Genomic DNA, 26413 nt, shown 5'->3' with positions numbered 1-26413 from the left:
CACTGGCATGTTTGTCAAAACTGCTACTACGCATATGTTTTCTTTGAAATAAAAATATCTTGTAAAATATCTCAGCTCTGAAACTTTTGTTATCCGGGGCCCTACTGATGCACTTCGCAGGAAACATTTCGTACATTTTTTTGTTTCGAGTGGAAATTAAAACAAACAAACAAGCAAACAAACAAACAAACAAACAAACAAAAGTTGCTCAATCTAGTGTCTATACTGCCATGCAGGGATAACAAGTTGCTTGGAAGAGAAATTCAGAAACCGGAAGGCGTTGGCGGTGGTAATAATCGGCAGCCGCACGACCAACGATTTGATTAAGTTCCATTATTTTAGCCAACGCCTATACGTGCTTACGCGGAGCAGGGAAAAACATGCCTTTTTTTTCTCCTTTAACGTGGCGGGTTAAGAATAAATGACAGTTCCTTTTTACAACGATAAATCTATCAAAAAATTCGCCAAGTGCATAAAATAAATATTGGCGCAGCTCTCGATCTTGGGTATTTGTGAGAGCATAAGGCATTTTAATTATCCAAACAACTGGTGTGAAAATCGACCAAAAAAATTGCCTCTGGGAAATTAACTTTTGTTGCTTTAAAATTGCAGGAAATTATTGCATTTGCAGACAAATCAACTCTTTTGAGTAAACAAGCCAAAATGGATAGCGATCGAGCGCTACCCGTTTTCGCCACAGGAAACTAATCATCTTTCACGAAATGATTAGTTTATTCAGATCGCTTTAGAAACAGTCGGTCAAAGCCCTTGCCGACTTAACTTATTTTCTGTTTTCATTACAAAAGCTGAAGTTAATTGGACAACTTCGGCAAATATCACTCAAAAGTCAGGCGAGGGTGTTCTGATAAAGGCACGAACAAAGGCCAATGGAGATTTCGTATTGTCTGTTTCACAAAAACTTGGGCAGTGAGTCATTTCCGCTGAGGCCTTTGCACCGCTTTTACAGCTTTGTGATTGGTCTATTTTCACTTCCGGCCGCGCGGAATAATAAAGAATGACAACCACGTGACATATGTCAATCGGGCGTTAGAGCCCAAAAGCGCTTGGACGACACAAGATCTAATTTCCGAAAAGATTTCTTCTGTGCGCGAAGGATTTGCATGTCCGCCATAGTTTATCGCCTTGTATGAATACTTCTTGGACCTGATAACGACGGCATGGATCTGCTTTTCATATCTGGGGGGCAGCTTCTTCAATCTTTTTGTTTTGGGGCTTGGTTTTGTTTTGCCTTGTTAGGTAAGCTTCCTTCTGCTTGAATTAATAGACCAATCTTTGCAGCTATTCAATTCAACTGGAGCCGGGTATGGTGTTTTTAGAAATCCTGCCCCTTAAAGGCGGCAATTCTGCGGTTCTGTGGATGATAACTAGTGATTCTCGATCTTGAAGTCTAACTTGGCTGCTTGAAGTGCTCTTCAGCTCGATTTGCAGGCGAAATTAGGGTTGTTATTTTGTCACCCGGTCGTAATTACAGTAGGAAAGTAAATGTGCTCTCCTTGGCCGCTTCCTTTGTTGTCTGATATCTCCATTCTTTCTGGTTCCCTAAAAATCGGATTTGGAAATTAAACGGGCACCTTTTTAATTGTCCTTCTTGTAGCTTTAGTGTGTTTAAAATGCTGACAGAAAACGACAAGAAAAAAATTTCTGCGCACTTGCAATTTTCTCAATAGGAGCAATACTATGTGCAGTGACATGTGGAGTGCGTTTCTAACACTCTGCTTTATCCCTCTAGGTTCTTCGCTTACTAAATCGCAATCTACTCTTCAATGGACCACACATCCATCCACACAGACGGTGGAAACAGGCGATGATGTCCAGTTTCGCTGTTCGGCGACGTATGACAGAAAGGTACTGAAATACCACTGGCAGCGCGAGAGTGTAAAGATACAAGCAGACTCTGAGCCTCGGTTCACTATACAAGCCGATGGCACTTTAGTCATAAAACAGGTGAAAGTCGAGGATCGAGGCACATATCAGTGCTATGTGACAAGAGACGGAAGAGATAGAATCCTTGGGAAAAGCAATGTAGCAACGTTAATTGTTAAAGGTAAGTTTGCATAAGCAATAACAACGCTTCTATCACGGGATTTTCAAGGGCGTAATTTTGCATGCCCTGCGGATTTCATCGCTTTTGTACATTACCGAGATTTCTGGTAATTTATTTTTCGGTTTCTCTCGTGAGCGTAATGAATGAGGCAATTGTTTGCATCGATTCGTTCGAACGCTCGGCGAAATCGCAAATCGTCTTCTTCGGTTGAAGGATAAACAGCAGAGCGCTATGATTCATGTGGTGTGAGCCTTTGTGAGATCTCGTAAAAATGTATCTCTTTGTGGCGTCTGGAATCAAAATTTCATGCACTTGCTTTATTTAAGTTATTATCAAATCAAAAAGCAATCGACCTGAAATCAACAAGTTGCTTTTATGTCTCCGCGGAAAGTTCATTATGTGTGCGTATGTCGTTTCGAGGTTTATAATCTGCGCCCCTTGTTTGTGAATTGCGCTATTGTTGGGTTCTAGTATAACGGCATATGCGGTGCATTCTCTGAGTGTTCTTTTTGTAATTTCCTGTGTGCGGTGTTTGCTCAGCACTCTTGATTTGAGGTTAAGATTGCATACCGTACTATCGACAGTACATTCCATGTGTTTCACTAAATTAAATTTTGTGTTCCTTCAAGTAGTCAGGATTTTTAATCCCTTCTTAAAAAACTTTTGAAACTCTATCGCCCATTTCTTTCCCCCACGTAACAATTCGACATATTTGCGGTAATCCAAGCTTTTCCTCTGCGGATCATATTATCGTTTCAAACCTCGCCGAAAAAATTTCAAAAGGCGTTCAATCCTTTTAGTATAGTTCTAATTTGCAAGCTTGTGTGTTTTTGACGGCATTATTGTCGAAAATGTGCACTTTTTAATGCCGACAACCGAAAACAATCTCTTAAGCTTATGATCGATCAACGATAAGATAGGGTTCGGCAAAAATCATATAAACCGCGTTAACAATTTTCACGACAGGCGAGTTCATTTTTATACAATGCAGTTGTCAATGTATTTGTTGTTTCTTTGAGTGCAATACTCAATTGTACAGCATACATCTCATCACATCTTTTTCCACCGTTCAATTATTTATATTCAGAAGTGACCGACTTTTATCGCCGTGTTTACTGGAGAGAAACAAAATCCTTTTCAAGACAGCTGCTCTTGAAATCTCGGCGCTGGGAAATTTGCCAGTCTAAATAAATCTGTTTCATTTCGTAGGCTCATGGGTTGTGATGGTATTGTTACATGTTTAAGTGGTCTTTTTCGAGTGACAAGATGTTCCAGTGATTTTTTAAAATTAAAACGTCTTAGACTTGTAATTCTTGTACTTGTTAGAGGGGAACTCGTTTTTTTATGGCCACCGTATGTTACACAAGGCAGAAAATGTAAGCTGTGTTTTTAAAATTATTTTAACGAGTCACTTATTTTTAAACATACCCAGAAATGATATTACACTCGGCATAAGTATATGGATTTTATGTTTGAGTAACAAATAAGGTCAATATCAAAATGTCGAGCGACTGAAGGGCGTCTGACAACGTAAATTTTTTTCTGCTACAAGATTGTTATAGCCATCCTGTATTGCTATTTTCTGGACTTAAAAGACCAAGCTAAATTTCGGATCATTTTCTTGGACTGTACATGCTTGTCAACAATCTTCTAGGTCTTGGACCCTAAGGTTTCTCCGAATGTCAACTGAATATGATTGCCTGTGTTTAATCAGTCAAGCATATAGTGTTCCTCTGACATTGTTTGGTTGTGTCAGCCAGCGTCAAGGTTGAGGCATCAAGAATTTTTTTACTGGAAAGGATAAAGATTTGCCATTGTTGATTAACAGGTGAAGGAGCTCACAGCGTAATTAACCAGAGTGATAGGTCACTGAAACTGATGGAGATTAAAAAGGCAATGTTGTTTCCATCATAACATGTACATTGTACCTCACAGCAGTGCTCTATCTAACCCTTGTTTGAGAGAATACTAAAACATGTTTGTTTAGAGGAAGACTCACTTATTTCGCAGTTGTGTACCTCTTTTACATGTGTGTTTCTCGGGGCATTAAATGCATCTGATTCACAACTGCTTGTCTGGGAAAACCAAAGGGTTGGGTTGAATTGGGAGTTTGTAGTAAATACAACATGATGTGAATGGGAATTTGCAGAGACATATACGCTTATTATACACACACTCTTCCAGTAAGTGACCACCCAGAATGTCTAGCTCAGATGGTTGCTTACAGGAGGTGGTAACTTGTGTCATCACTTGTGTAATCAATTTTTAGTCTCTACCATTTGGTAGTTTCGCTGGCTCAATCTGTTCACAAAATTAATGTATATACAAGTTACCTCAAACTGTGGTGTATTGTGTTTTACATGGTCAGAGAATAATAATCAATAAATACTTGAAACTTTCCAGCATTAAACAACCAAGAAATTGCCAGGGTTATTGCTGAACGAATAGCATAATTGCCCAAATAGTTGTAAAACTTTGAAAACTGCTAGACAATGGGCTTTCTTGAAGTGCTTTTCATTGTTCAAAATGCTTCCTACGTGCAGGGAAGACGCCCAGTGATTTAAATACTAACCAGTTGCTGATCATGACTTAGATGCCTGAGTTAAGTAGGGGGGAGGGAACATTGGGTATCAATAATGAAACTTTCTACAAACTGTAATTTCTAATCTGATGACTGGTATTTTTTGGTTCACAACTACCAATGCTTTGCTTGACTTGGTTCAATTTCATATACAAAAGAAATGAGTCGAGCATTAATACCCACTCTCAGAGACCCAGGGGCAGTTAGTCAAGGCAGGACGATTTTTCCAACACCCCCCCACCGACAAACTGCCCCTGGGTCTCCGAGGGTGATTATTACCCAAAGTCATACATGTATGGCACCTGCATATTGCAATCAAGATTTGTAACAAACAAAACATAAACAAGAAGGCACCTTTATGAGTTGAAAGAATACTATCGGCCTGGGAAAGCCTCCCAAATGACGTATAACACAAGAAAGAAAGTGCGTCAGTAACATGACACAAATGCAAAAATTGCTATGTTTCATTTTGTTGTATGTACAGCATCCACATGCATCTTAGTTATGTTACACCAGTACTGTACTTTTCACTCGAATGTTTATTAAAATTACCAATTGAAGCAGTATACCATACTAGTTTGTTGTAGCTGGGCTATTCAAGAGAATTTGCTTGGCTGCAAAGAAATTTCCGGGACCTTGATCAAATGCCCCTGGCATTTATTTAAAAATTTGGCAGTTTTGCCCTGCATTTATAGATGTACGAGGCCAGCATTTTATAAATCAGGGTCCAGCATCTTTAAAATGTGGAAAATGTGATCTCTTTGTGTTTTCTTATAAACTATTTGTTATTTATTTATTTATTTATTGGGCATTTTACTAAAAAATTGAAAATGCAACCAATTTCTAAAATGACAACTGGTCTCTGTGCAAAATAGGGCTTATTTTATTTTTAATTTGGAGCAATTTCACTCTTAAGGCAAACGTTACATGTCTCTCTTGCAAAAATTCCTTCAATTGTAGAAAATATCAAATCATGAGCTTCAAAAACTGATTTCAGTCACTTACAGGTACATGTATGAGAAGTTGCCACTTCTAGAGGTTCCAACTGAAGCAATTTAAAACACAGGGTTGGGTATCTGTTATTGCTCAAGTTTAAAAAATGGAACAGAAACTGTGGAACTCATTGCTTAAATTTCAAAATATGAAGAGAAAAATAATGTCAAACCTATTCCAAGAATTTAAAATACAACATGAACAGGAAGTATTGACCCTATTGTTGGAATCTGGACACAAGAAGAGAAAATGGTGAACTTAATATTGCTAGAATTTGAGAATATGAATAGAATTGTTCAATCCTTTTGCCTGAACATAAAAGTAGGAATACAGCAACTGTTAAGCCTGTTGCTTGAATTTGAAAATATGAAGAGGAACTGCTGAATCTGTTGCTTGAATTTGAAAGTAAGAAAAGGAACTGCTCAAGCTATTGCTTGAATTTGAAAGTGTGAATAGGAAGTACTGAAACTGGAATACAAATTTCAAATTTCAGTGCGAATCTTTTTGTGAATTTAACATGTGCATATCAACTGACTTAAAAGTGTGTTAGCTGTTGCGTTCTTTAGCTTCTAATAAAACCCCTGAGTTTTGGCACTTTAGGATTAGATCCACGAGTTAGAATGGAAGAATTTTTGTCTTTAAGACTCACAAGTTAGAACCTGGCAGTATAAAACTTAAGGTTTAATCCTTGAGGGTGACGAAGGTTTTAAAAGACTGAAGTATATCTTAAAACCTGCTTTTTTATCACAGTGACTCTAATTTTTTGTTGTGTTGGTAAGTTGTAATTTCCATGGTTATTTTTAACTTGTGATGACAGGGATTAACACACAGTCACATAGGCTTTTTTGCATGAGTGGGCCCTCCCAGGAAGTATTAAATTCTTTGGCTTGAAAGAGAGCTTAAATGATCTTGGATTCTCAACCGCGGCCATGTTGGGTTCTTGCGGATAACATGCAGCCCTTAATATATATACATTGTATGTTATGTTCTCCACTTTTCTCAAGTTGACAAGCAAGCTAAGAGCTATAGGAGGGAATAACCTTCACATTAGTACAATGAAAAAAAAAAGGAAAGAATATTTATTTAGAAAAAAAGAAAAAGACAAGTGCATGCATGCATGGTTCAAATCCTATTGAAAACTGAAAATTTTCAGGTTTTTTGCAACAGTCTGCTGGTTGCGTAGATACTGTAACTGCGAGAATCTTTTCTTATACTCATAGTAGTTCTTATAATCTTTTGTAGTCATGTTATTACAGACAGTTTCAATTGGACAGTAGAAAGACCATTCCTTACGGTACTTCATACAGTGTATCATCTTTTAACAATGTTTGTAGCAGATAACAGTCCATGGTCTCAGGTTAAAACCTGGAACAGTTCACAGGTCACCTGATTCAACACATTAATTTAAAAGGTAAATTTAAGGAGATTGGCAGAGACCCACATCTATTCATCTATTGAAACAGGAGATAAATTATCGTAGTTAAATTCTTTCTTGCTTCCTTGGTAGCTTAAATATTATCTGGAATACTGTTTTTTTACATGTATGTCAGCGCTGACAGCTCTTTTCTTTGTTCAGACCCAACATGGCTGCCATGGAGATACGTTCTTTGAATGAATCCAGTGGTTCCACTAAACTTAAAATAACCCGAAACGTGATCTTCTTTCTGCTCTAGAAACAATGCCTCTTTCATTATTATAATGACATCAAGGTTAATCAACTTGACCAGTGTAAATTAATAGCTTTGTTGTTGACAGTTATTGAGTGGTGACCACCTTAAAGTATAATTATTACTGTGTAAAACTTGCAAGTTTTACTGTTTTTTGTGAGGTGACTTCAGTGAGATTTTATTACATCACCAGATCTAGACACTTAAAATGAATGGGTGGGTTGTTTAAAAGTTGATTTTAATCAGTTAGCTTTTAATCACAGATTAAAAGCTAACCAAAGTCTGTAATCTTCTTTATTTTGGGAAGCTGTTTATGAGTCTTAATTAAGCCTTATCAGTGAGATTATCTGAAGTTAAAATGGGGCCAGAAAAATCATGTGATCAAAGGATACTTTCGTGGGTGTCTTTCTGGAAAAAAATTCACACACACACACACCAGTGGACAGCCAATGGACAGCTTAGTTAATAAACGTTTAATGTAGAACTTTGCTGACAAAGATAATTGTAATTTTAGCAAATTGTTGTTTTGCCAGTATTACAAAGAAGAAGCTTGCTTCAGCATGCTTATTAACCAACATCCACTGAATCTGTAAAACCAAAACCACTAGTGACTTTGAATAACTTTTTTATTCAAATAGTTGTGCCCCTTTTACGAACGCAGACCCTCAAAAAGCTGGTAAGGAGGAGTTCTGGGCCCTAAGGGAACTGGTCATAACAAGTTTGTTTGAAGAGGACCCACCTTGTCTGGGGAAGGGGGTTATCGAAGACACCACCTTTCTTGTGAACATTAATGACAAAATTGTTATTGGCTTTAACATTTGAGTTGACACAAATATTCAGCTGGCAAGAGTTGGCGTTGCTAGATAAACAAGAACAGTGAGATTTGAATCTCACTGTCATTTTTTGCTGCTGGATGGAGGGTTGGCTATGCAGTAAAGACACCATCTTTGAGGTTTGAGGTAGGGGGGTGCAGGCAGAGGCCACCATCTATTTTGGGATTTGGTGGGTCCTGTTCGAGTATAGTAGTTTTGACCACTTCCCTAATTAGCTGAAACTGAAGCCATGAACAATTTAACTGAGTGTGTGTTGGTTTCATTCCTAGGTACATGCTCAGCTGTACAATTGTCCATCAAGCCTTCTGGTAATACATTCCTCACAGGCACGAATCTAAACTTGCGATGCAAATGCTACACGAACCCTTCTGGAACGTATACATTCACAAAGGACGGTGTCGCTGTCACGATAGATAGTCGCGTTACTTTAGATCGTAATAAACTCTTAATAAACAACGCAAATGAAAGGGACAGTGGGACTTACTCGTGTTCTGTAAGAACAAAGGATGGCAATACTAAAAGTCCAACTGATGATTTATCCATCTCTGTTGTTGGTAAGTTATCTTCAAATTTTGTTTCTTTAGTTCACAATATGAGTACCTCGTCTGTGTACATGTATGTTGGAGTGTTTCAACATCAGGAAATCAGGATCCACAGATTTTCTGGTTTAGAGCATTTTCATTCACGTGACTACTGGCCATATTGGTTTACTGAAACAAAAGAAAGTATTTGCATAAAGATAGAGTTCAATTCCCAGAGGTTTAGTTTGGGACACCAACATGGCCGTTGTGATGTCATGTGAAAACACTCTATACATCAGATTGAACCTACAAGCTGACAAACAAATCATAACATATACATTTAAATTAGCCTTGAATTTACTAGTGAATGATGCAGACCTTGTTTCTGCCAATATTTTTATTATTATTATTGTTTATTTATTTATCTTTTTTTTTTTGGGGGGGGGGGGAGCTTACCACATGCCTTGAGCCTTTAAACGCTGACAGGCCAAAAATGCAAACATCTCAACACCAAAAGTGGTGAAAATGTTACCGTCATGTCTTCTTCAAAATAATTTTCTTTTGGGGCCTTGTGTAGCCATATGCACAGCTGTGGTAAAGGGCTGCAACCCACAACATCTGTTACAACTGAATTGCCTTAACCCTTTCACTGCTACAAGGACGTACTGAGTACATCCTGTATCAGTTTACTCATATGCTATGAGGACGTACTCAGTACGTCCTAAGTTACAGTGCTTGTATGAATAATACCGCACATAGCAAAAAGAATCAACCGCATATAAATAAACTTATGAGGGCCTGGTAAAGACTGGTACATTTGGTGACAGATACATGACCGAACTACAGGATTTGTTTTTCTTGTCAACTGCAAATTATCCGCCATCTTGGATTTTCACGTGTGGTTTTTGGGTGAATTTTGTGATTACTTCATCCCTTTTTCGCTTGAAACTTAAAAGGAATGAGTGGATACACAGCTGACGATGTTCTAGAGAGGCTTTGGAACGATTCTGCTGACCCGTAAGACATTTTTGGCAATGAATTTGATGGCGAAAGTGATGAAAATTAGCGCGACAAGTCTAGTCCGCACACGGGTAAAAAAATGGCCCGCAGCGAAAGGGTTAAAAGAACCTTGATGCGTGTTAAGGGTGATCTTGATGGCTGTAGGTTCATTTTACGCACAAGCAAGCAACATTGTCACTCGTGCGAAGCTCCATGCAACATGTAGCTCAAAACATAATGATCGACATCCCTGCTATTGTGACTTAACTCTTTAAGCCCTAACAGTGATCAGCATCAAATTTCTCTTTGTAATATCAATACTTATTCAACCCCTGAGGTCATGAGAATTAAGGATATGATCACCCAAGTTGAATTTTCTTGACATTTTGTTAGCTTCTTAATCCCCAGTACTTTAAAAAGAAAAGTATGGTGACAAGATAGGAGAATATGTTCTTTGATATTAGGAGTTAAAGGGTTAACTCTTTAAGCCCCATTAGACCAGCATCTAACTTCTCCTCACAGTACCATTACCTGACCAAGTATAGAGGTTAGGAGAATAAAACTGATGATCATCAATATATAATAACATGTCTTGATATTTTGGTGAATTCTCTCGTCTAGTATAAAAAAATTTGTATGTTGGTATTAAGGGTCTAAGTAACCATCTGGTAAAGGTTTTAATGTTAACCATGATCAAATCGTAATCCAAATAATGATCTTACCATTAACAGTTGGAAAGGAGCCTCAGTTTCAAACTTCTCCACCGTCCAAGTCTGTGGTTCTAGAAGGGGATCAAGTAACCATTCCTTGTCAAGCCATCGGCACCCCTGAACCGGTGATTGAGTGGTATCCTGGAGGTGAAACCAGTCCATTACAGAATGGCTCTAAACACACTATATATGCAAATGGATCACTGCTGATAAGAAATGTTCTTAAAGACGATGCTAAGACGTATAAGTGCACAGCAGAGAACTTGAAGGGGGCCATTGCTAAGGAAACTCAGGTTGAACTCGCCTGTAAGTGGCAACCTTATTTATTTTTCATGTGTTAAGTATTCTTATTCTGACTGAAAAAAAACCATCTATCAATATTCATAGCTCAGTGGTAGAGCATCTGAACTAGTAATCGGAAGGTCTTAGGTTCGACTCCTGATAGGAGCACTCGGAATTTCTTTTTCCGAGTTTGCCTGTGTCATTACTGAATAATGCATCTTTCTCAATATTCATATTGTTTGTGTATTCAAGATATGTCCAGAAATGCGTCCTTATGAGATGCATTAATTTTATATGACAGACATCACAAGGTGTCCCCTACCCTAAATTCTTACTAATTAAAACAAAAAATTCTGTCAAACATGAAGTCATATGAAAATAACAGAAAGGTCTGTCTTATACACTGTGTATATAATTAATAAAGCACCCAAATTCAGGGTTGGGTGCATTTCTGGACATAAGTGGTGTACTTGGGCGAGTTAAGTGATGGATGGAAAGGCAGTTGAGGGGCATTTTGAAGAAAATAATCTTTTTGATAAGACTTTCCTTTCTGGTCCCATTATTTTGGGTCAAATCCAACACCAGTCAATACCCCTGGATTGATCATTAAAGGAAACCTCCACTCTTGAAACATGTTAACGTTACATTATTGACAATAAAATTTTCTTTGAAATTTCATTGGAAAACATGGAAATAATATTTCAGTGTCGGAAAAAAACATGATTTGATTATCGGCTATTTTCGCTTTGAAATTTCCCGCGCGCCGCCATCTTGGATTTCATGACGTAATAAGGTTGCTCAATTGTTTACAGAAAAGAACTTCTGCTGAATAACAATAGCGGCAACCATTACACGTCATAAAATTCAAAATGGCTGCCCCCAGGAACTTTAAAAGCGAAAGTTGTCGATAATCATATTTAATTTTTAACACACTTGAATGTCATTTCTACGTTTTAGACAAAAATTTAGAATTTAGACACTATTTCCAATGCTTACCCGTCAATTTGTTGTGAGAGTGGAGGTTTCCTTTAAAATATAACTGTAACTGTCAAACACTTGCAAACAATGTTTCAGAATTGCTAGCATGCTTGAAACACCTTGATATCCACAGGATAGCAGTAAAACAAGGGCCCCTGCACAACCCTCTAGGCCACCCCACATCTACTGCCATGCAGGGCGCCGCTGACCAGCAATAATTATTGTCTTGAGTTTAACTTGGACTAAATTAAATTTAGCCATATTAAAATTTCTCTTCCTCCACAGATTTGGGCAAGGTTGCCCTTGACAATACCAAGCTCTACATCCTAGAAGATGAACGAACAGAGGTAGTGTGCAATAAACCTTCAGGATCCCCAGAACCGACCATCACCTGGCTGAGAGAGGATGGAAAATCACTGCCAAGGAGGTTTAAACAACAAGGTTGTTGTACTCTTCTGAACAACAGAACCAGGATAAATGACTCTGGCAAATATACATGTACAGCAAAGAACATTTTTGGAACTTCTTCCAGTACTGTTGAAATTATTGTTTCTGGTAAGTTAAAGCTGTATAAGCCAGTTCCTTCCCTTAGATGACACAATGTTATCACTAATGAGCTCCATCTGCCCGGTTTGAAATCCAAGTTTTCTTCTTATGTAATCAGTTTGAAGTCATTGACTTAAATGCCAAATGAAGCATGTTTTGAGGTCAAGAGTTCTGGTTTCTGTAAATCCTCTTCTGTCAGTTTACCATTCAATTTGTCAGGTCAGAAAGCCAGCTTTTCTAGGGTTTTTGAACCAAGACCCGTCTCTTACCTGGAACACCCCAGTTTCACTGATAAATGCAATATATTATATTTTTTGTGTGTGCACATTCTAATGAGTTTTATTGTAACCTCATTTGTGTCTCATAGATAAATAAATTTAATTTACTTACTTATTGTAACAGACAGAGGAAGTCTAAGAGGGAATGCTTTATTGGGAAATAGGAGTGCTAATTAAGGGAACACTGGGTGAATGTGAAAGATGATTAGCTTAATGTGTTCTCTTTTGCATTCCATTTTAAACTGGAATGTTGGGGAACACTGAGGGAATGCTAGTGGACCGCAAATGGAACATGAAGCAGGATGCTTAAGGAGGGTGCCTAATACCGAAGTATTTTTGTACGGTTTATGACTATGTGGGAAAAGCAGATCTTAGCAAGGGCTATTGAAATCCAAAAAGAAAATTGGGGGTAGCCATGCATTTTTCAGAGATAACTAAGCAATAATATCTCTAAAAAGGGCCAAAATATAAAGCAATGTATGGGATTTTTTCCTAATTTGAAGCCTAATTATCTCTGAAAAATGCATGGTTACCCCAGTTTTCTTTTGAGATACCAAAGGCATTTGGTAAGTTCTGCTTTCTCCGCATAGTCTTAAACCGCGCAAAAATATTCCTGCATTAGTTGGCACCACCCATAGGAAACCCGAGTATCTCGACATGCGCACAACGTATGCGCAGTAACGATAGTAGGCACTGTCCTTAAAGAACTAGTTAGTTGGTCCACGGCTGCTTATTTGGCATGTGCCTTATTTGTGGCTGACCTCCATACCTGAAGGCTGTTCCTGTGTCTGCCATCATCTAGGGACATGCCTAATGGAGGCTGGTTACCCCTCAAGGCAGACAGGGAGGTAACCATGTGATGATTAAAATCATACCATGACATGTACATGTAATATTGTGAGTGTCAGACTGGTTGACAAAATTGATGGTTTAAGCCGCCGTTACACGTTGAAACTTTTAGCTGAAACTAATGTGTGCAATGGCGCTGCGAAACAAGTTTCAGCAGGCGTTGCACCGTGTAACTTGGTCGGTTTCGTGAAACGTTTTCAGACCTCCGTTGTGAGACAAGTTTCACAAAAAGTAGAACCGCTTTCTACTTCTGCAACGGCTAGCAACGGTCGCAGTGGTGAAAAAACAAGAGTTTCACAGTGTAACACCACTTCGTGAAAGTGGTCTTGTTCGCCGTTGCACACAAGTTTCAGCTAAAAGTTTCAACGTGTAACGGCGGCTTTAGGTTTTGTTACTTTTGACCCTAATATCAAGCTACATATTCTCCTCACTGTTCTCCTTATTTTTCTTATGGAACTAGTTAGGAGAATTAGTTAACACATCAAGACCTTTTGTCTTTGGTGATCATTTTCTTTTTTCTCATAACCAAATGCTTGATCAGGTTGTGATGTTGTGAGGAGAAATTGCTTGCTTGTCACTATTTGGGCTTAAAGGGTTAAATAAATGTATCTGTATGGGGCTTTTTGATCTCCCCTTCATAAAAAAAAAAACCACTTGATCCTGGGTCATAGTTAACCAATGTGCTGTGCTCTCACAAAGATGATCTATTGCTTTTAAGTTCCACCAACAATTACAATAGCACCTGATGACCAGAAAGTGGAAGAGGATGAGCCAGTTTATTTGCACTGTAAGGCAGTATCCACACCAGCAGCAAAAATCTCCTGGACCAAAGACAACAATCCTGTCAGAGGCGATGTCAGTGGCTACACGCTTTTTCCAAATGGAACATTTTTCATTGCCAAAGCTAAGCCTTCAGACTCTGGTACCTACCAATGCTCTGCTGACCATCCAGGAGGCTGGACAGTGAATGCTGATGCAAACCTTGAAGTTATGGGTGAGTTTATCATTGGTGGTTTTGATTGTGAAAACAGCGGTTTGCTGTGCCTTTTGAAATTGGCCATTCCAATGTTCAAATGGAGACTGGGAGGATTAAATTTACATTTTTGTCAAAAATTGAAGTCTGACTCAAGAAAGATCGCATGGATTTGGGGGCATGCCATCTCAGAATTAGAGACATTTGTATAGAATTCGGGTGACCTTTGACAGGTCACAGCCTGGTTACTACACAATGAAACATACTAACCAAACTTGGTAAACTTACTCATTTTATGTGATCTTTCTGGCAATGGGTTTCATTTCTTCATATGACGCAATTGAAACAATGTGTAAACTAGGGCCCTGTCCTTTTACGAACTTCGGAAGAGGCAATTCACTGTGATCTTGTGGGGCAACCCAGGTTTGGAATCGATAATTTCCCAAGTGTGCTTTTGGAATTTAAGGCACAATTAAAATATGTTTTACCAATTACTTTAAACAGCCTTTTTCAAGATTCTACATGTTGCTTCAACATGCGTTCAACATTTTGTTGAACCAAATGTTGGGGGAATTTGAACAGGTCGTTCAACATTGTTGAAAGTGTGAAAAATGTTGAAAGCGAATTGAATCAAACTTAAACCGCTTTAAACTTGCATTTAACATCCATACAACATTTCCTTTGTTCCCAAAAATGTTGAATGGTGCAGAAGCTGTTTGAACACTGTTCAATATTTGCCGCTCATTAGTTCAAAATGTTGAAACAGTTTAAACAGTCCTAAACTTTTGTTATAAATTAATGTGGCTTCATTATTTTAGAATTATGACAGGATTTGAAACAGTAACAAAGGCTTCCTTTAAAGTAACATCCACCAAAATCTCAACTTTTCTGCCATTACGAAAATGCTCAAATAATTAATGTCCATGTGATTTTTTAAAAGAGCAAATTTTTGTCAAGACTGTCAGGTTTTGAAAACGGCTTCTAAAAAGGTAGGATGTACAAATGTACGTACACCGTAAAAAGCGGCAGATAAGCCGCTCCTTTTTACTTGAAAATTTCACTCAAAATTGGGGTGCAGCTTATCAGTTCTGCAAAAAACCAACCTTGAAAAAAATGTTACATGTATTTCTCTTGAATCACCCTTTCTAAGACAAACATGGAAGTTCATATAAGCTAAAAAACAAATTTCTAAACTTGATGTGTGGCGTATCTGTTGGTATTTGTGGTATGTGTTGTTTGGTAATGTCGTTTGTTATCCTCCTTTTGATAGGATTTGTGAAGCTCAAGCGTATTATTAATTATCATGTGGTAAATGCCAACCTGCACAAACCACAAAGGATTGAATGTAACTTTGAGGGATACCCGCCAATCACAGTAACATGGAAAAAGGATGGTGGGGTTCAAGTCCGGGACACTGACCGAATAAAGGTGGAGGAAAGTGTGATACAGTTTAAAACCGTCGAGAAGGAAGATCAAGGTCGTTACTGGTGTCTTGGAGAAAATAAATTTAGCGCAGCCAGAAGCTATGTTAACCTTTCTGTTTATGGTAAGGGGAAATTTAATGTTGAAAACGAAGACTTCATGCTGTGTACCCTGTACTCCCAATAAAACCCAATAATTTTAAGGATGGTGCCTTCTTTTCAAAGATATTTTTGCACGTTTTATGGCCATGTGGGAGAATAAGATCATAGCATTATTAAAATCTAAAAACACAAGAAGGGGTATAACCAGGCAATTTTCAGAGATAATATACAATCATGTACTTGGTTTTGTTTATTTTTAAGCTTTTTAGAATTATTGTTGCTTAAACAGTACTATGTGCAAAATTGTCATTAGCTTCAGAGAGCAAATAAAACTTATTCCTCTTCATTACAATGTATCTCTGAAAAATCTGTTGTTAATCCCAGTTCTCCTTTTGGATTTTAAAATCCTTGCTCAAACCTGCTTTTTGCTTTATAAACATAAACTGGGTGGAAAATTATCTGCATTAGAAGGCACCAATGTGCAGGAAGGTGATGATGGTTTTAAGAAGGCTTTGAAAACTAACTTTTTTTCTGTGGAAGCTCTTTTTTCTCTTAATTTTGATTTTAATCTGCTGACTTTTTGTTGTAAGGAGCATTGAGACATTTATATGTATAATGCATTTCTTAACAACTGTTGTCATTTTTTAAGGCCCATGTGCACTGAAGAAGCATTGCTTACTGCACTGATTTTCACAGAGATGGAAAACCGCCCAAATTACCTGTTCACGAGCGCTGAAGTAGTAGACAGAAACCACTTCCATCAAGCATAGTCTTGACATTAATTTTATCCTTATTTTTCATGTCTTGAGACTTCATCTAAGGTTTTTGCCTTATTTATACAAATATTTAAACAAGAAGTTCGACAAAAAGAGGGCAAGCCCCTCCTCCATTTCGCACCTTTGTGGGCGTGAGATGCAAATTTGGACGCTGTTCAGTCATGGCAAATTGTTGACTCAAAAGTCCTCTGCAAAATATGCCTCAAAATATTATAATATCACTAGAGCAATATACAGTGTAAGATATCAAGTTCTAATATGTTTAACAAGGGTTATTCTGAAAACCAAGCCGATTTTATTAGTAAAAGCCGAAAAAAAGGCACATGTTGTTTGCCAGTAAGTTGTTTATGCTCTGATGGTTGATTAGCAACTGAAGGTGAAAATGTCCAGGCCAAGCTCCTTTTATACCGGAACTTCCTGTTTAATTATTGAACCTTTTCAAAACAAAAGCACAAATGCAAATTGAAAGCAGTTTAGATGAACGTGGGCTGTTAAAAGATCGTATTTGGGGCTGTGAAACTGCATTTTCTTTAAAAGGACTTACCAGTTTAATTGCTGTTATTCGTGTATGTTTACAGTTTATCCCACTTTTGACCTGCGGCCAAAGAACACAACAGCATTTGTTGACGACCACATCTGGCTGCACTGCAATGCATCGGGTGACCCCAAGCCGAAGATCAGTTGGAGTAAAGATGTACCAGGGGGAGACAAGCTTGACAAAGACAGGTTCATTCAGCATCCAAACGGGACACTTCACATCAAGGAAGTTCGCATGGAAGACCGGGGCCGCTACTACTGTATCGCAGCCAACCATGCTGAGATGAAACAGAGCAAGTTCAGCCTTGATGTTCAGAGTAAGTTGAAATTTTGATGTACATATATATTTTGTGATGCTTTAGGCTTTGATGTTGCAAGGCAGGGCTTAAAGTTCTGTCTGGTAGATTTAACTGTCTGACCTGCAAGTAGCAGTAGGATTTGATTACATCACTTACAGTGTATTATATTGTACACAGTAATCTGAGGTGCTTATAATATTGTCGTAGAACTCTGTAACTCACACAGTAGTCGTCAACCCCTTTCTTTTGATGGTGATCTCACCGTTGGCTGAACTTATCGTTACATACATGCTTCAAGGTTGTTCCCGTCTCCATCCTATAATATTAAGGTTGCATGAAGTAAATTAATTTTAAGGAATTTTCAACCAAGCCACAGCATTATTGGAGTGAAAACATGTTGAAACATGTCTACATATGCTGTGCTTTTTCGTCCCACCTACAGAGAGGCCGACCTGCTTAAGTTGAAGGTGATAATTACTGAAAAATGTCTATTTTTTATCTATTAATTTATTGAATTGTCACAAAAGGTAACAACATTTACAGCAAGAAAACACACAGGTGTAAGGTAGAAACGAAGGAAGGGAAAAGGTGTATCAGGGAGGGCAGTAACAGGGTGGAGTCCCAATTCAGTTCAATTCAATTTTTATTTTTCACACGTACAACGAGATTCAGTACAATACATAAAAAACAATAAACATTTATATTACAAAGGAGGATTAAAAAGAATTAGGATAAATTTGTTTGCTTTAGTGTGAGCAGTGCCCAAAGGAGCATGCTGCTTTCGAGTTGGGCACTGCTTACATTATTGACAACTGTCCTCTATAACTAAGAAAGAGTTAAAAAGAGCTAAAATCATAGTCAAATGAGGACTATGAAAAAAGAGAAGATAAGATAAATGAATTCAAATTCTTGAAGTGTGGATGCCCACGATAAAAAAGAAAAACACAACAAGAGAAGAATGGTGTGGCAGCAGACCGCTGGGGGAACAACCTCTTGCTGGAACAATGGAGGATTTAAATGCACCAATCACAACTGACCTTCGTGATATAAATGATGCCGCATAATCAATCGACCTCATCGCCTGAAAAAGACTAGTAGTAAGCAGTCGAATAATACACTTCATCATTATGATAAAAAAGTTAGTCAGGGCGGTTTTAAGATGGGAGCTTAATACCATATTGAATTTAAAAACTGAAGAGTTTAGATTTTAAGGAATCCACTGAATCTGAGCTTTTGCAGTCTTGGGTTAAGTTGTTCTAAACCTTAACAACTCTCGGGGGAAAAAAGAGGATTAAGTATTTTTGTGTGTGTAAAAGATGTGAGAAGATTTTCAGGGTTAAAATTGCGAGTCATAATTACAGTGAATTACCTTTGTCATGAATTAATTTTAAACAAGTAATTTAAAATCACAACTTCAGCATTTGTTAATGCTCCAGTCAGTACCAGGATTCATAAAAAAATAGTCACAATTTGCTTTTCATTATTTCAAAAGCTATGCAAGGGGAACTGCCCGTATTTATGTATTGCATTCTATCAGCTGTTTTGTAGCTTCAGAGCTGCACATAGTTTACAATCTTTTTTTTTTTTTTTGGTTTCAAGCTGTTTAGGACACCAAAATATTAGCTGTAGTATAGTTGTAATTCTATTGTTTTTTTATGAGCAAAGCTTTAGTCTTCTTTAAGTGGAAGTTACAATGTAAGCTTCTCAGCCCAATATTAACAGTTTCTGTGTTTCATATTTGTCTCATAAATTGGCTTAAGCCACAATTCTTTGATTGTTAATTCAATTTTCAATGTTTCCGCATGGTCAAACCTTGGACATCAGAAATGTTAATACTCAAACTAATAACAGACGTTTCTGAATAATCCTAATACCTGTAACCGTTGAGTTTTTCTCAAAGATTTACGAAACATGGAAAAGTCAAATCAACATTAAAACACGGAGCTTACAGATCATATATTCACATGTTCCATGCTAAATTCATCGAGACTGGAGGCTTTTGTGTTAAATGGCTGTAATATGATAAAGTTTGGTGTGTAACATAACAATGTGTGATCCCATACTTTGCTAGATTCACATGTACTGTAGTACGTGCAAAGTAATGATTTTTGTTTGCACAAATTACAAGCAGTGAATCGCTCATTTACCAGTAATATAAAGACTTCATTGTTCAAATTTTAGTAGTTTTCGTAATGCGCTAAACTGAATCATTTGAAAGTACGTACTTTGTCAGAAGTTTCGTGTCTAAGAGGAAAAAAAAACTGAAAAATTTGTACCTGTATGTATGTCTTTTTCTGAGATGTCCTTGCAGCAAAGTTAATTTCCCTTAAAGTTGACTTCACACAAAAGTTTCCTCAAAAACTAATCCGCCGATTTCTTCATACGTGTTTGTCATTTCAGACAAAGCGAGCGAATTCGATCAGCACTCGCGCGGTAAGTGAGTTTTGTTTTGAGTGTGGCATTAAACAAAACAGTGACGAAATAACCTTCACTCCTTGTACACAAATAGTAAAGCAATTCTCTATTATGAAGCACAAATTGAACACTTTTTCTTTTGTCAAAGCAATGTAGTGTGGTTGTCTCTCAGCTGGCACAAGTTAATGATTTAAAGTAAATTTTATAATTGAAATGTGTATTGGCGAGATAGCTATAAAAATAATCATTTGCTTCTTTTAACAAATGTTTTGCACTGCATTAAATAGTTTAAAAAGCAATAGTTTAAAACAAGACAACATGAAAACTAATGCCTAAAATTAATAGCAGAGTATTTCTAATTAATGGACAAATACTAATTTTATGGAAACCGTAAAGATTGTACAGACCAGTAAGCACATAATAAAGCAGTCACCATTCACATTTAATCCTTGAATATATGTGTTCTGCAGCATTCTTACTTGAGAATTTAAAGAGGCAGTATCACTTTGAATAGACAAATACGTATTTATCAGTATGAGTGATAAATTAAATTTATGGTCTATTTGTGAACAATTAGCCTACCTGTCCCCAGAAACTATTGCCAATTATCTTTGACCTCATATGGCCAGGGTGGGTGTGGGTGGTTACTCGAGTGAAATCCCACCTCCCCCTCCCCCCTTTTTTCCCACCGTTTTTCCTTGTCAGCAGTTGTGTTGGCAAGACTTGATGCGTGCATGTAAGGATAAGCTGTCAATATACCTCAAGTTGTGGCTGTTGAAATAGGTAACTGAGCAGTACGTTTTAGTCGTGCTGTTCACTACATGTGTGTTGTAAAGGTGGCTCTAAATTTTAGCTTTTGTGAGCATGACACTTCTGTGGAGTTCTTTCACGCAAGGCTTTTTGTTTTTTAGTTGCTTTCAGTCCCAAGTTTCAGAAATTTGAACGTGTCAAAACAACTACAGTCAACTCTCGCCTTGCGGGCCCCTTGCTGTTACGACACCCCGATTCAGACGTTTGACTGAACTGAGTAAATTGCTGCTATTACGGACTGTCGCTATTGAGGACCGCGCTAACTCGCGGCCCCGAGGGTGTCCCCAATAAAGAAAGTTGACTGTAACCTGTATTTCCCTCTTGTCTTTAGATCATCACCCCGCTTCGGTAGAGGAATCCGTGGGGTCTATGGGTCGGACCATTGGTATAGCCGTGGGGTGTGCTGCTGCCTATATTGTTCTTGTTGTGGGTCTGATGATCTACTGCAAGGGTCGACGAGCCAGACAGAACAAGAGAGCGGAAGTCATTCCTCCAGAGTGCGAGAACCGTAAGGATTTGTTGTTTCTGTTGTTTTACTATTTACATAATTTAAATACTAAATAAATATAATAGATAAAATCAAATTTGTTTAACGAGAGTGACACTTGACAGTCTGTTAGGACTATCAAACCTGTGGCCCTCAGAGTCCAGATCGAATTGGAATTTGGAAATGTTGGTTTTTGAGGAGAGGGGAAAACCGGAGAACCCGGAGAAAAACCTCTCGGAGCAAGGACGAGAACCAACAACAAACTCAACCCACATGTGACGCCGAGTCCGGGAATCGAACCCAGGCCACATTGGTGGGAGGCGAGTGCTCTTACCACTGTGCCATCCCCTTTCCCCTACTCATCATTTTGAGGGTGTAAAAAGTAGTTGTAAAGTTAGCAGTCGGGTTTTTTAGTTTTGCGCGTGTTTGAAATCCTGACTACAGAAAAGTTAAAAGTAGGCGAATTGAAAAGGGACTCTTGGCTTTTTAGATCGGGCCACTCATTTCGCATTGAATCAGTAAAATATTTCCCCTGATACCTTAAGCCAATAAGGCTTCCATTTTGAAACGCTAATGACTGATAACGATCGCTGCCATTTACCGGAGTAATCAGTAGAGGTCGTGTGGAGACAAGCCTACACAAATGTGTGCTGTCTTTTCAATCTTTCGCTCGCTGATTCTCCACGTGCTACTTTTCCATGTGATCGCTACGATGTTTAATTGATCGTAACGGTCATATTAGAAACAAACCTTTAGTCGTTTTCTTCCAATACTACGCAAGCATGGCAGTTCAGTTCACAACTTTGAACGAGCCTGTACGCAACGACCTTACTGTGTAAGGTAAGGGTGACCATATGGAGGGTTAGGGTTATGTGGGTGACCATATGGTACCTTACATTGAATTATCTCATTTACAGTGCAAGCCAATGGTGATATCGAACATAACGGTGAGGACGCCAACGACATGACAATGAACCCCATCTACAGATCGCAACCCAGCTACGACAAAATGGAGTTCCCTAGACACGACCTGGGTGCGATCAGGAGTCTGGGTAACGGCTCCTATGGCCGAGCATTCCTGGCACGAGCCAGCGGCATTCGCGACGGTGAAAAGGAGACCATGGTTGTTGTGAAGTCTTTGAGCAGCAGTGACGATCAGGTGCGAGAAGAGTTTAACAAGGAGATGGAAGCGCTGAGTGGATTGCAGCATGAGAATGTGGTGGCACTGCTTGGCGTCTGCAAGGAGGAGGAGCCTTTGTACATGATCTTTGAATCAATGGAAAAGGTTTGTGTCAAAGACATTTCTACTTTTTTTGGCAGATCTTCGACCTTCTGTCTTTTCTCTCAAGTAGAGCTTGTAATTAAGAAGTATAACTCTGAACGTGTTGTCTCCTGGCGTGCTTCGGTTATTGTCTGTTTAGCTTATGGCCAATGGACTTGGAAATCCAGTGTTTGAATTGCAGTGGTTGTGAATATCCTTAGTTGCCAATGACACTCGGTTATCGGACAATGTCCAACCGAAATTCGCTCACTGACATTTTGTCCTGCCGTAGGACAAAATGTCTGGACAATTGTTTTCAAACGCGACTGACTTTCGTTTCGTGAAGGATAAAAGCTCTAACTTGCGTACGGTTTGTAGTCACAACAAAATGGGTGACTTGCTTGGACGCATGATATTACAGCCCTGTTTGAGTAACTGGTGGCCAGGCAAATGACGTGTTTACTGAGGCATCCTGAACTTAACATGCTCATAAGTCTTCTTTAGCCTAAAGAACAGGGAAGAAAGGCCGGATAACTATGAAAGAGGTACGGTACTATGGTGTTAACAAAATCGTGCTCTTCTTTTCCAGGGTGATTTGAAGCAATTCCTCCTGTCCTGCTACGATAATGGCCGAAGCACGTTGAACTCAAATCAAAAACTTGCAATCTGTGGGCAAGTGGCCTCTGGAATGAATTACCTCAGCTCGCAGCGCTTTGTCCATAAGGACCTCGCCGCGAGGAACTGCATGGTTGGAAGGGATCTACACGTGAAGATCGGTTTCTTAAGCCTCAGTTACGACCTCTACAACGCAGAATACTACCGCTTCAACGGCATGCAGATACCACTTCGATGGATGCCGCCAGAGGCCATCTTCGATGACGACTTTTCCGAAAAGAGCGACGTTTGGTCGTACGGCGTGCTCGTTTGGGAGATTTACACTTTTGGTCAGATGCCCTTCCACGATCGCTCCAACGAGGAAGTGCTTAAGTGCATCAAAGACGACCTTCGTCTGTCCAAGCCCGATAACTGCCCGGATACCGTATTGGAAGTGTTAGAGAAGTGCTGGGAGGGCAACCCGCTCGCTCGACCGGCGTTTTCAGAGCTCTTGGATGACGTGAATGGAATTCGCGTCGACAGTCATGTTTAGTGGCCCGCTCTCGCTCGTCCTTATCTTTTGCTGGGCTGGTGTTTTTGAAGTCAGATTCAAAGCGCTCTCCTTTCGGCTTTAATTAACAGGTGATCATTACAATTGAATGGACGAACTCTTTGCATCACGTGATGCGTCTCGAGCGTTGTGTGATTTGCACGTGATTTACTCGTGCAAGAACGTGAACCTGCTAATGGAAGTGCGAAACGTATGTTTCTCACATGACTTGTTTCCACTAACACGTGATTTACTTTTTGATATATTCTTAATTACGAACGGTACAGTAATAGTAAGTTGTATCTACATTTTGGCTTCAAAGCTAAAGCCATCCTTACAACTTTACTTCCGTTAGATCAACATAGTTTGCAAGCTCAGCGTGATTTTAAAGAAGTAGCTTGAGGCCGAAATATTTTATCACTTTCCGGGACTTTTATGCTTTTTACGCTTATTTAACTTACACTGAGATAATGCTTTGTAAATCTAGAACGGCGTCTCCTGAGGCTTAGATTAAGAATTCAAAACGATGAGCCAGCTTTGAGTGACCGGCGAGCTAAGCCTGGAAGGATAAATATCTCTCGGAACGGAACTGTAAAATGCACAAGATCTTTTGCTAAATGCAGATTAAGTCCGTCAGGAGAAACGAACAGTGACAATTATGAAGGAAAGATTCCTTTTATAAAGGTTTTAATCATGAATAGTAATTTAAAGCCATTGAGTTTGGGATAGGTTGTTAATGGCCTGGTTCACTCGCATACGGTTTACTTTTTATCGCTTTCATCATATTTCCTCACGCGAAAAGGCTAAAAGCGAGAACGGAACGGTCAGGTCGAAGACACGACTGATACTGTATCCCGAGTCCTCTATACGTTGGCTTTTCGCGCCCTTTCCACCAGGTGCGATTTTTTGGTCGTGGGGAGGGGGTAGTGGAAGAGTGGAAATTGCACTCCCGTATGCTTGTGACGGCCAACGTGTATTCGTGGCATAGGGTGACTGGGGGGGGGGGGGGGGGGGTGCACGTGTAGATTTTAATTCTATTTCAAAATTAGTTTGTCCAACAGTGGCATTTAAAATTTGAAATGTCAGCTGATTAAAATATAAGCTTAAGCCAAGTTCTTTTTATCCCTGAATATTTCTGCCTGTGGAACGATTGCAACAGTGATTTTATATTTGTGTTGAAATAGCATGTTAAATTTTTATCTTTCTTTTTACAATACGTGCAGAGAAATTAGAACTCTTGCTCGCTCAGCGGAGCCGAGTCAGTGTAGAATATTAGATGTGGCTCAGTTAGACTAAATGCTAAAATGTCACCATTCAAATGAAAGCTATTAAGCAGTACTTTGCTGTGGTGTTGTGGTATCTAACTTTTGAGTCCGTGGATGAAATACCAAAATGTGACCAAATGACGACTATCGAACAGTACTTTCCTGTGCTGTTTTTCATTGTAAGCCGTTATTAAGATTGTTCCAACTTTTGCGTCCGTGGATGAAATTGTAAAGTGAAGCCTTTGGACCTTTTTATTTATTTGTGGCTTGTTGCATCGGAAATGTTTTTTGGTTGGAGAATAAAGATGGAGGGAAGGGTGGTTGAAGGTTTGAAGGGGAACCCGCTACTCCTGGCGAGAGCCTTTACTCTCTGCACTTAATTCCCGAATTTATAGACACAATTTAGTATATGATACAGAATTAAACGGGTAGCTTCGTCGGGAAACATGCTCAGTAATATAAGTTAATTAGTGAGAAGCTAGTAAATTAATTATCTAACATTGCTTCTTCCATTTCGAAAGTGGGTCATCATTTTTATTTTATTTCAGATAATGGCCGATGTAAATGAAAATGTAGCATAGGCGGTTGGTCACGCTTGACAAAATCTTTTCAATTTGGCTAGTGTGACTCTTGAACGTGTTGCGTGACATATTTATGGTAACGTAGGCGGCCATCACCAAGTGTTGCGTTATGTTGTATGATCTTATTTTCTCAGTTCATGTCGCTGTTAGTTTAACCCTTTAAACCCTAACAATGATCAGCATCAATTTTCTCCTTGTAATATCAATGCTTATTCAACCCCCTGGGGCCATGAGAATTAAGCATATGATCACCAAGGTGAATTTTCCCCATGACATTTATAAGATAGGAGAATTTGTTCCTTGATATTAGGGGTTAAAGTGTTAATGCTACTTCAGATTTGTAGTCTAAATTTCAGTACGATTTAATGAGGGCAGTTTTATAGTATATTTTGTCACCACAAACATTTTGTTCAGCTATTATTTTTTGTATTTTTGATCGACAGTGTAGTAGTTTGTATGAAGGTTGAATGCCGTGTTTCAAAAATTTATTGTTTTCAACAAATTGTAAATATTCCTAATAAATTTTGTAGATTGTAAACTGTGATAATAAGGATAAGTGTGAACTGCATTCAGATCAAATATAGCTATTGAAAAGGATGAATCAGCTGTATTCTCTGATGACTTGTTTCCGTCACATTACTTTTGGTCCCCCCGCTCCCCTCAAAAAAACATACCGGCTTATCTCAATGTTTTTCTCATCCCCGGAGACCCAGGGGCAGTTAGTCGGGTGGAAGGGGTTTTCGTGGATGAAAGTTAAGGTTACCCGGGACCTTCAGAGGTGTCTCGCGTTTAAGCGATGTAGCGCGTTCAGTTTAAACTGTAGATACCCAAACCCCTATATCAAATTAAACCTTATAGAGCTGACTATCAAACCATACCAAGAACTTTGAAATAAAATAAATTGTCGAATTTTTCACGACCTCAAATTGTGAGCGTCCGAATCACCTTTTTAAAGCTACAAGTCAAAGTGAATTTTGTTTTTTGCTAATTTAACTTGCTCCTCAGTTTCCGGACCCAAAGCGCTAACAAAAACGTGTCTG

At 38.7% G+C, this 26413-nt stretch overlaps 1 protein-coding gene across 2 annotated transcripts; it reads left to right on the top strand.

Annotated features, from left to right (window-relative positions):
• The first annotated feature begins 1042 nt into the window (after positions 1-1042).
• Positions 1043-25970, top strand: LOC146478362 (inactive tyrosine-protein kinase 7-like). Of its 2 annotated transcripts, XM_085111909.1 has the most exons (12): positions 1043-1257; positions 1751-2065; positions 8409-8693; positions 10391-10675; positions 11915-12184; positions 14021-14296; positions 15546-15821; positions 17153-17428; positions 19811-19843; positions 20967-21143; positions 22040-22407; positions 22973-25970. In XM_085111909.1, the coding sequence occupies exons 1-12, from the start codon at positions 1179-1181 to the stop codon at positions 23528-23530; spliced, it is 3198 nt and encodes a 1065-aa protein (XP_084968035.1). In that variant the 5' UTR covers positions 1043-1178; the 3' UTR covers positions 23531-25970. The 2 variants fall into 2 exon arrangements, with proteins under 2 accessions (XP_084968035.1, XP_084968036.1); XM_085111910.1 differs by lacking the exon at positions 19811-19843.
• Positions 25971-26413: the final 443 nt, after the last annotated feature.

Source organism: Pavona decussata, unplaced genomic scaffold (genome assembly GCF_977016875.1).
Source record: "Pavona decussata unplaced genomic scaffold, jaPavDecu1.1 SCAFFOLD_64, whole genome shotgun sequence".
Taxonomy (NCBI): Eukaryota; Metazoa; Cnidaria; class Anthozoa; order Scleractinia; family Agariciidae; genus Pavona; species Pavona decussata.
Note: the sequence above shows the minus strand (reverse complement) of the source record. Positions and strands in the feature narration are given on the sequence as shown.

Excerpts from the sequence above, each read along its gene's own strand:
- LOC146478362 (XM_085111909.1), top strand. The coding sequence starts at position 1,179 with ATGGATCTGCTTTTCATATCTGGGGGGCAGCTTCTTCAATCTTTTTGT. Across the intron at positions 1,258-1,750 it reads GTTTTGTTTTGCCTTGTTAG|GTTCTTCGCTTACTAAATCG; the intron begins GTAAGCTTCCTT and ends TTATCCCTCTAG. Across the intron at positions 22,408-22,972 it reads TCTTTGAATCAATGGAAAAG|GGTGATTTGAAGCAATTCCT; the intron begins GTTTGTGTCAAA and ends CTTCTTTTCCAG.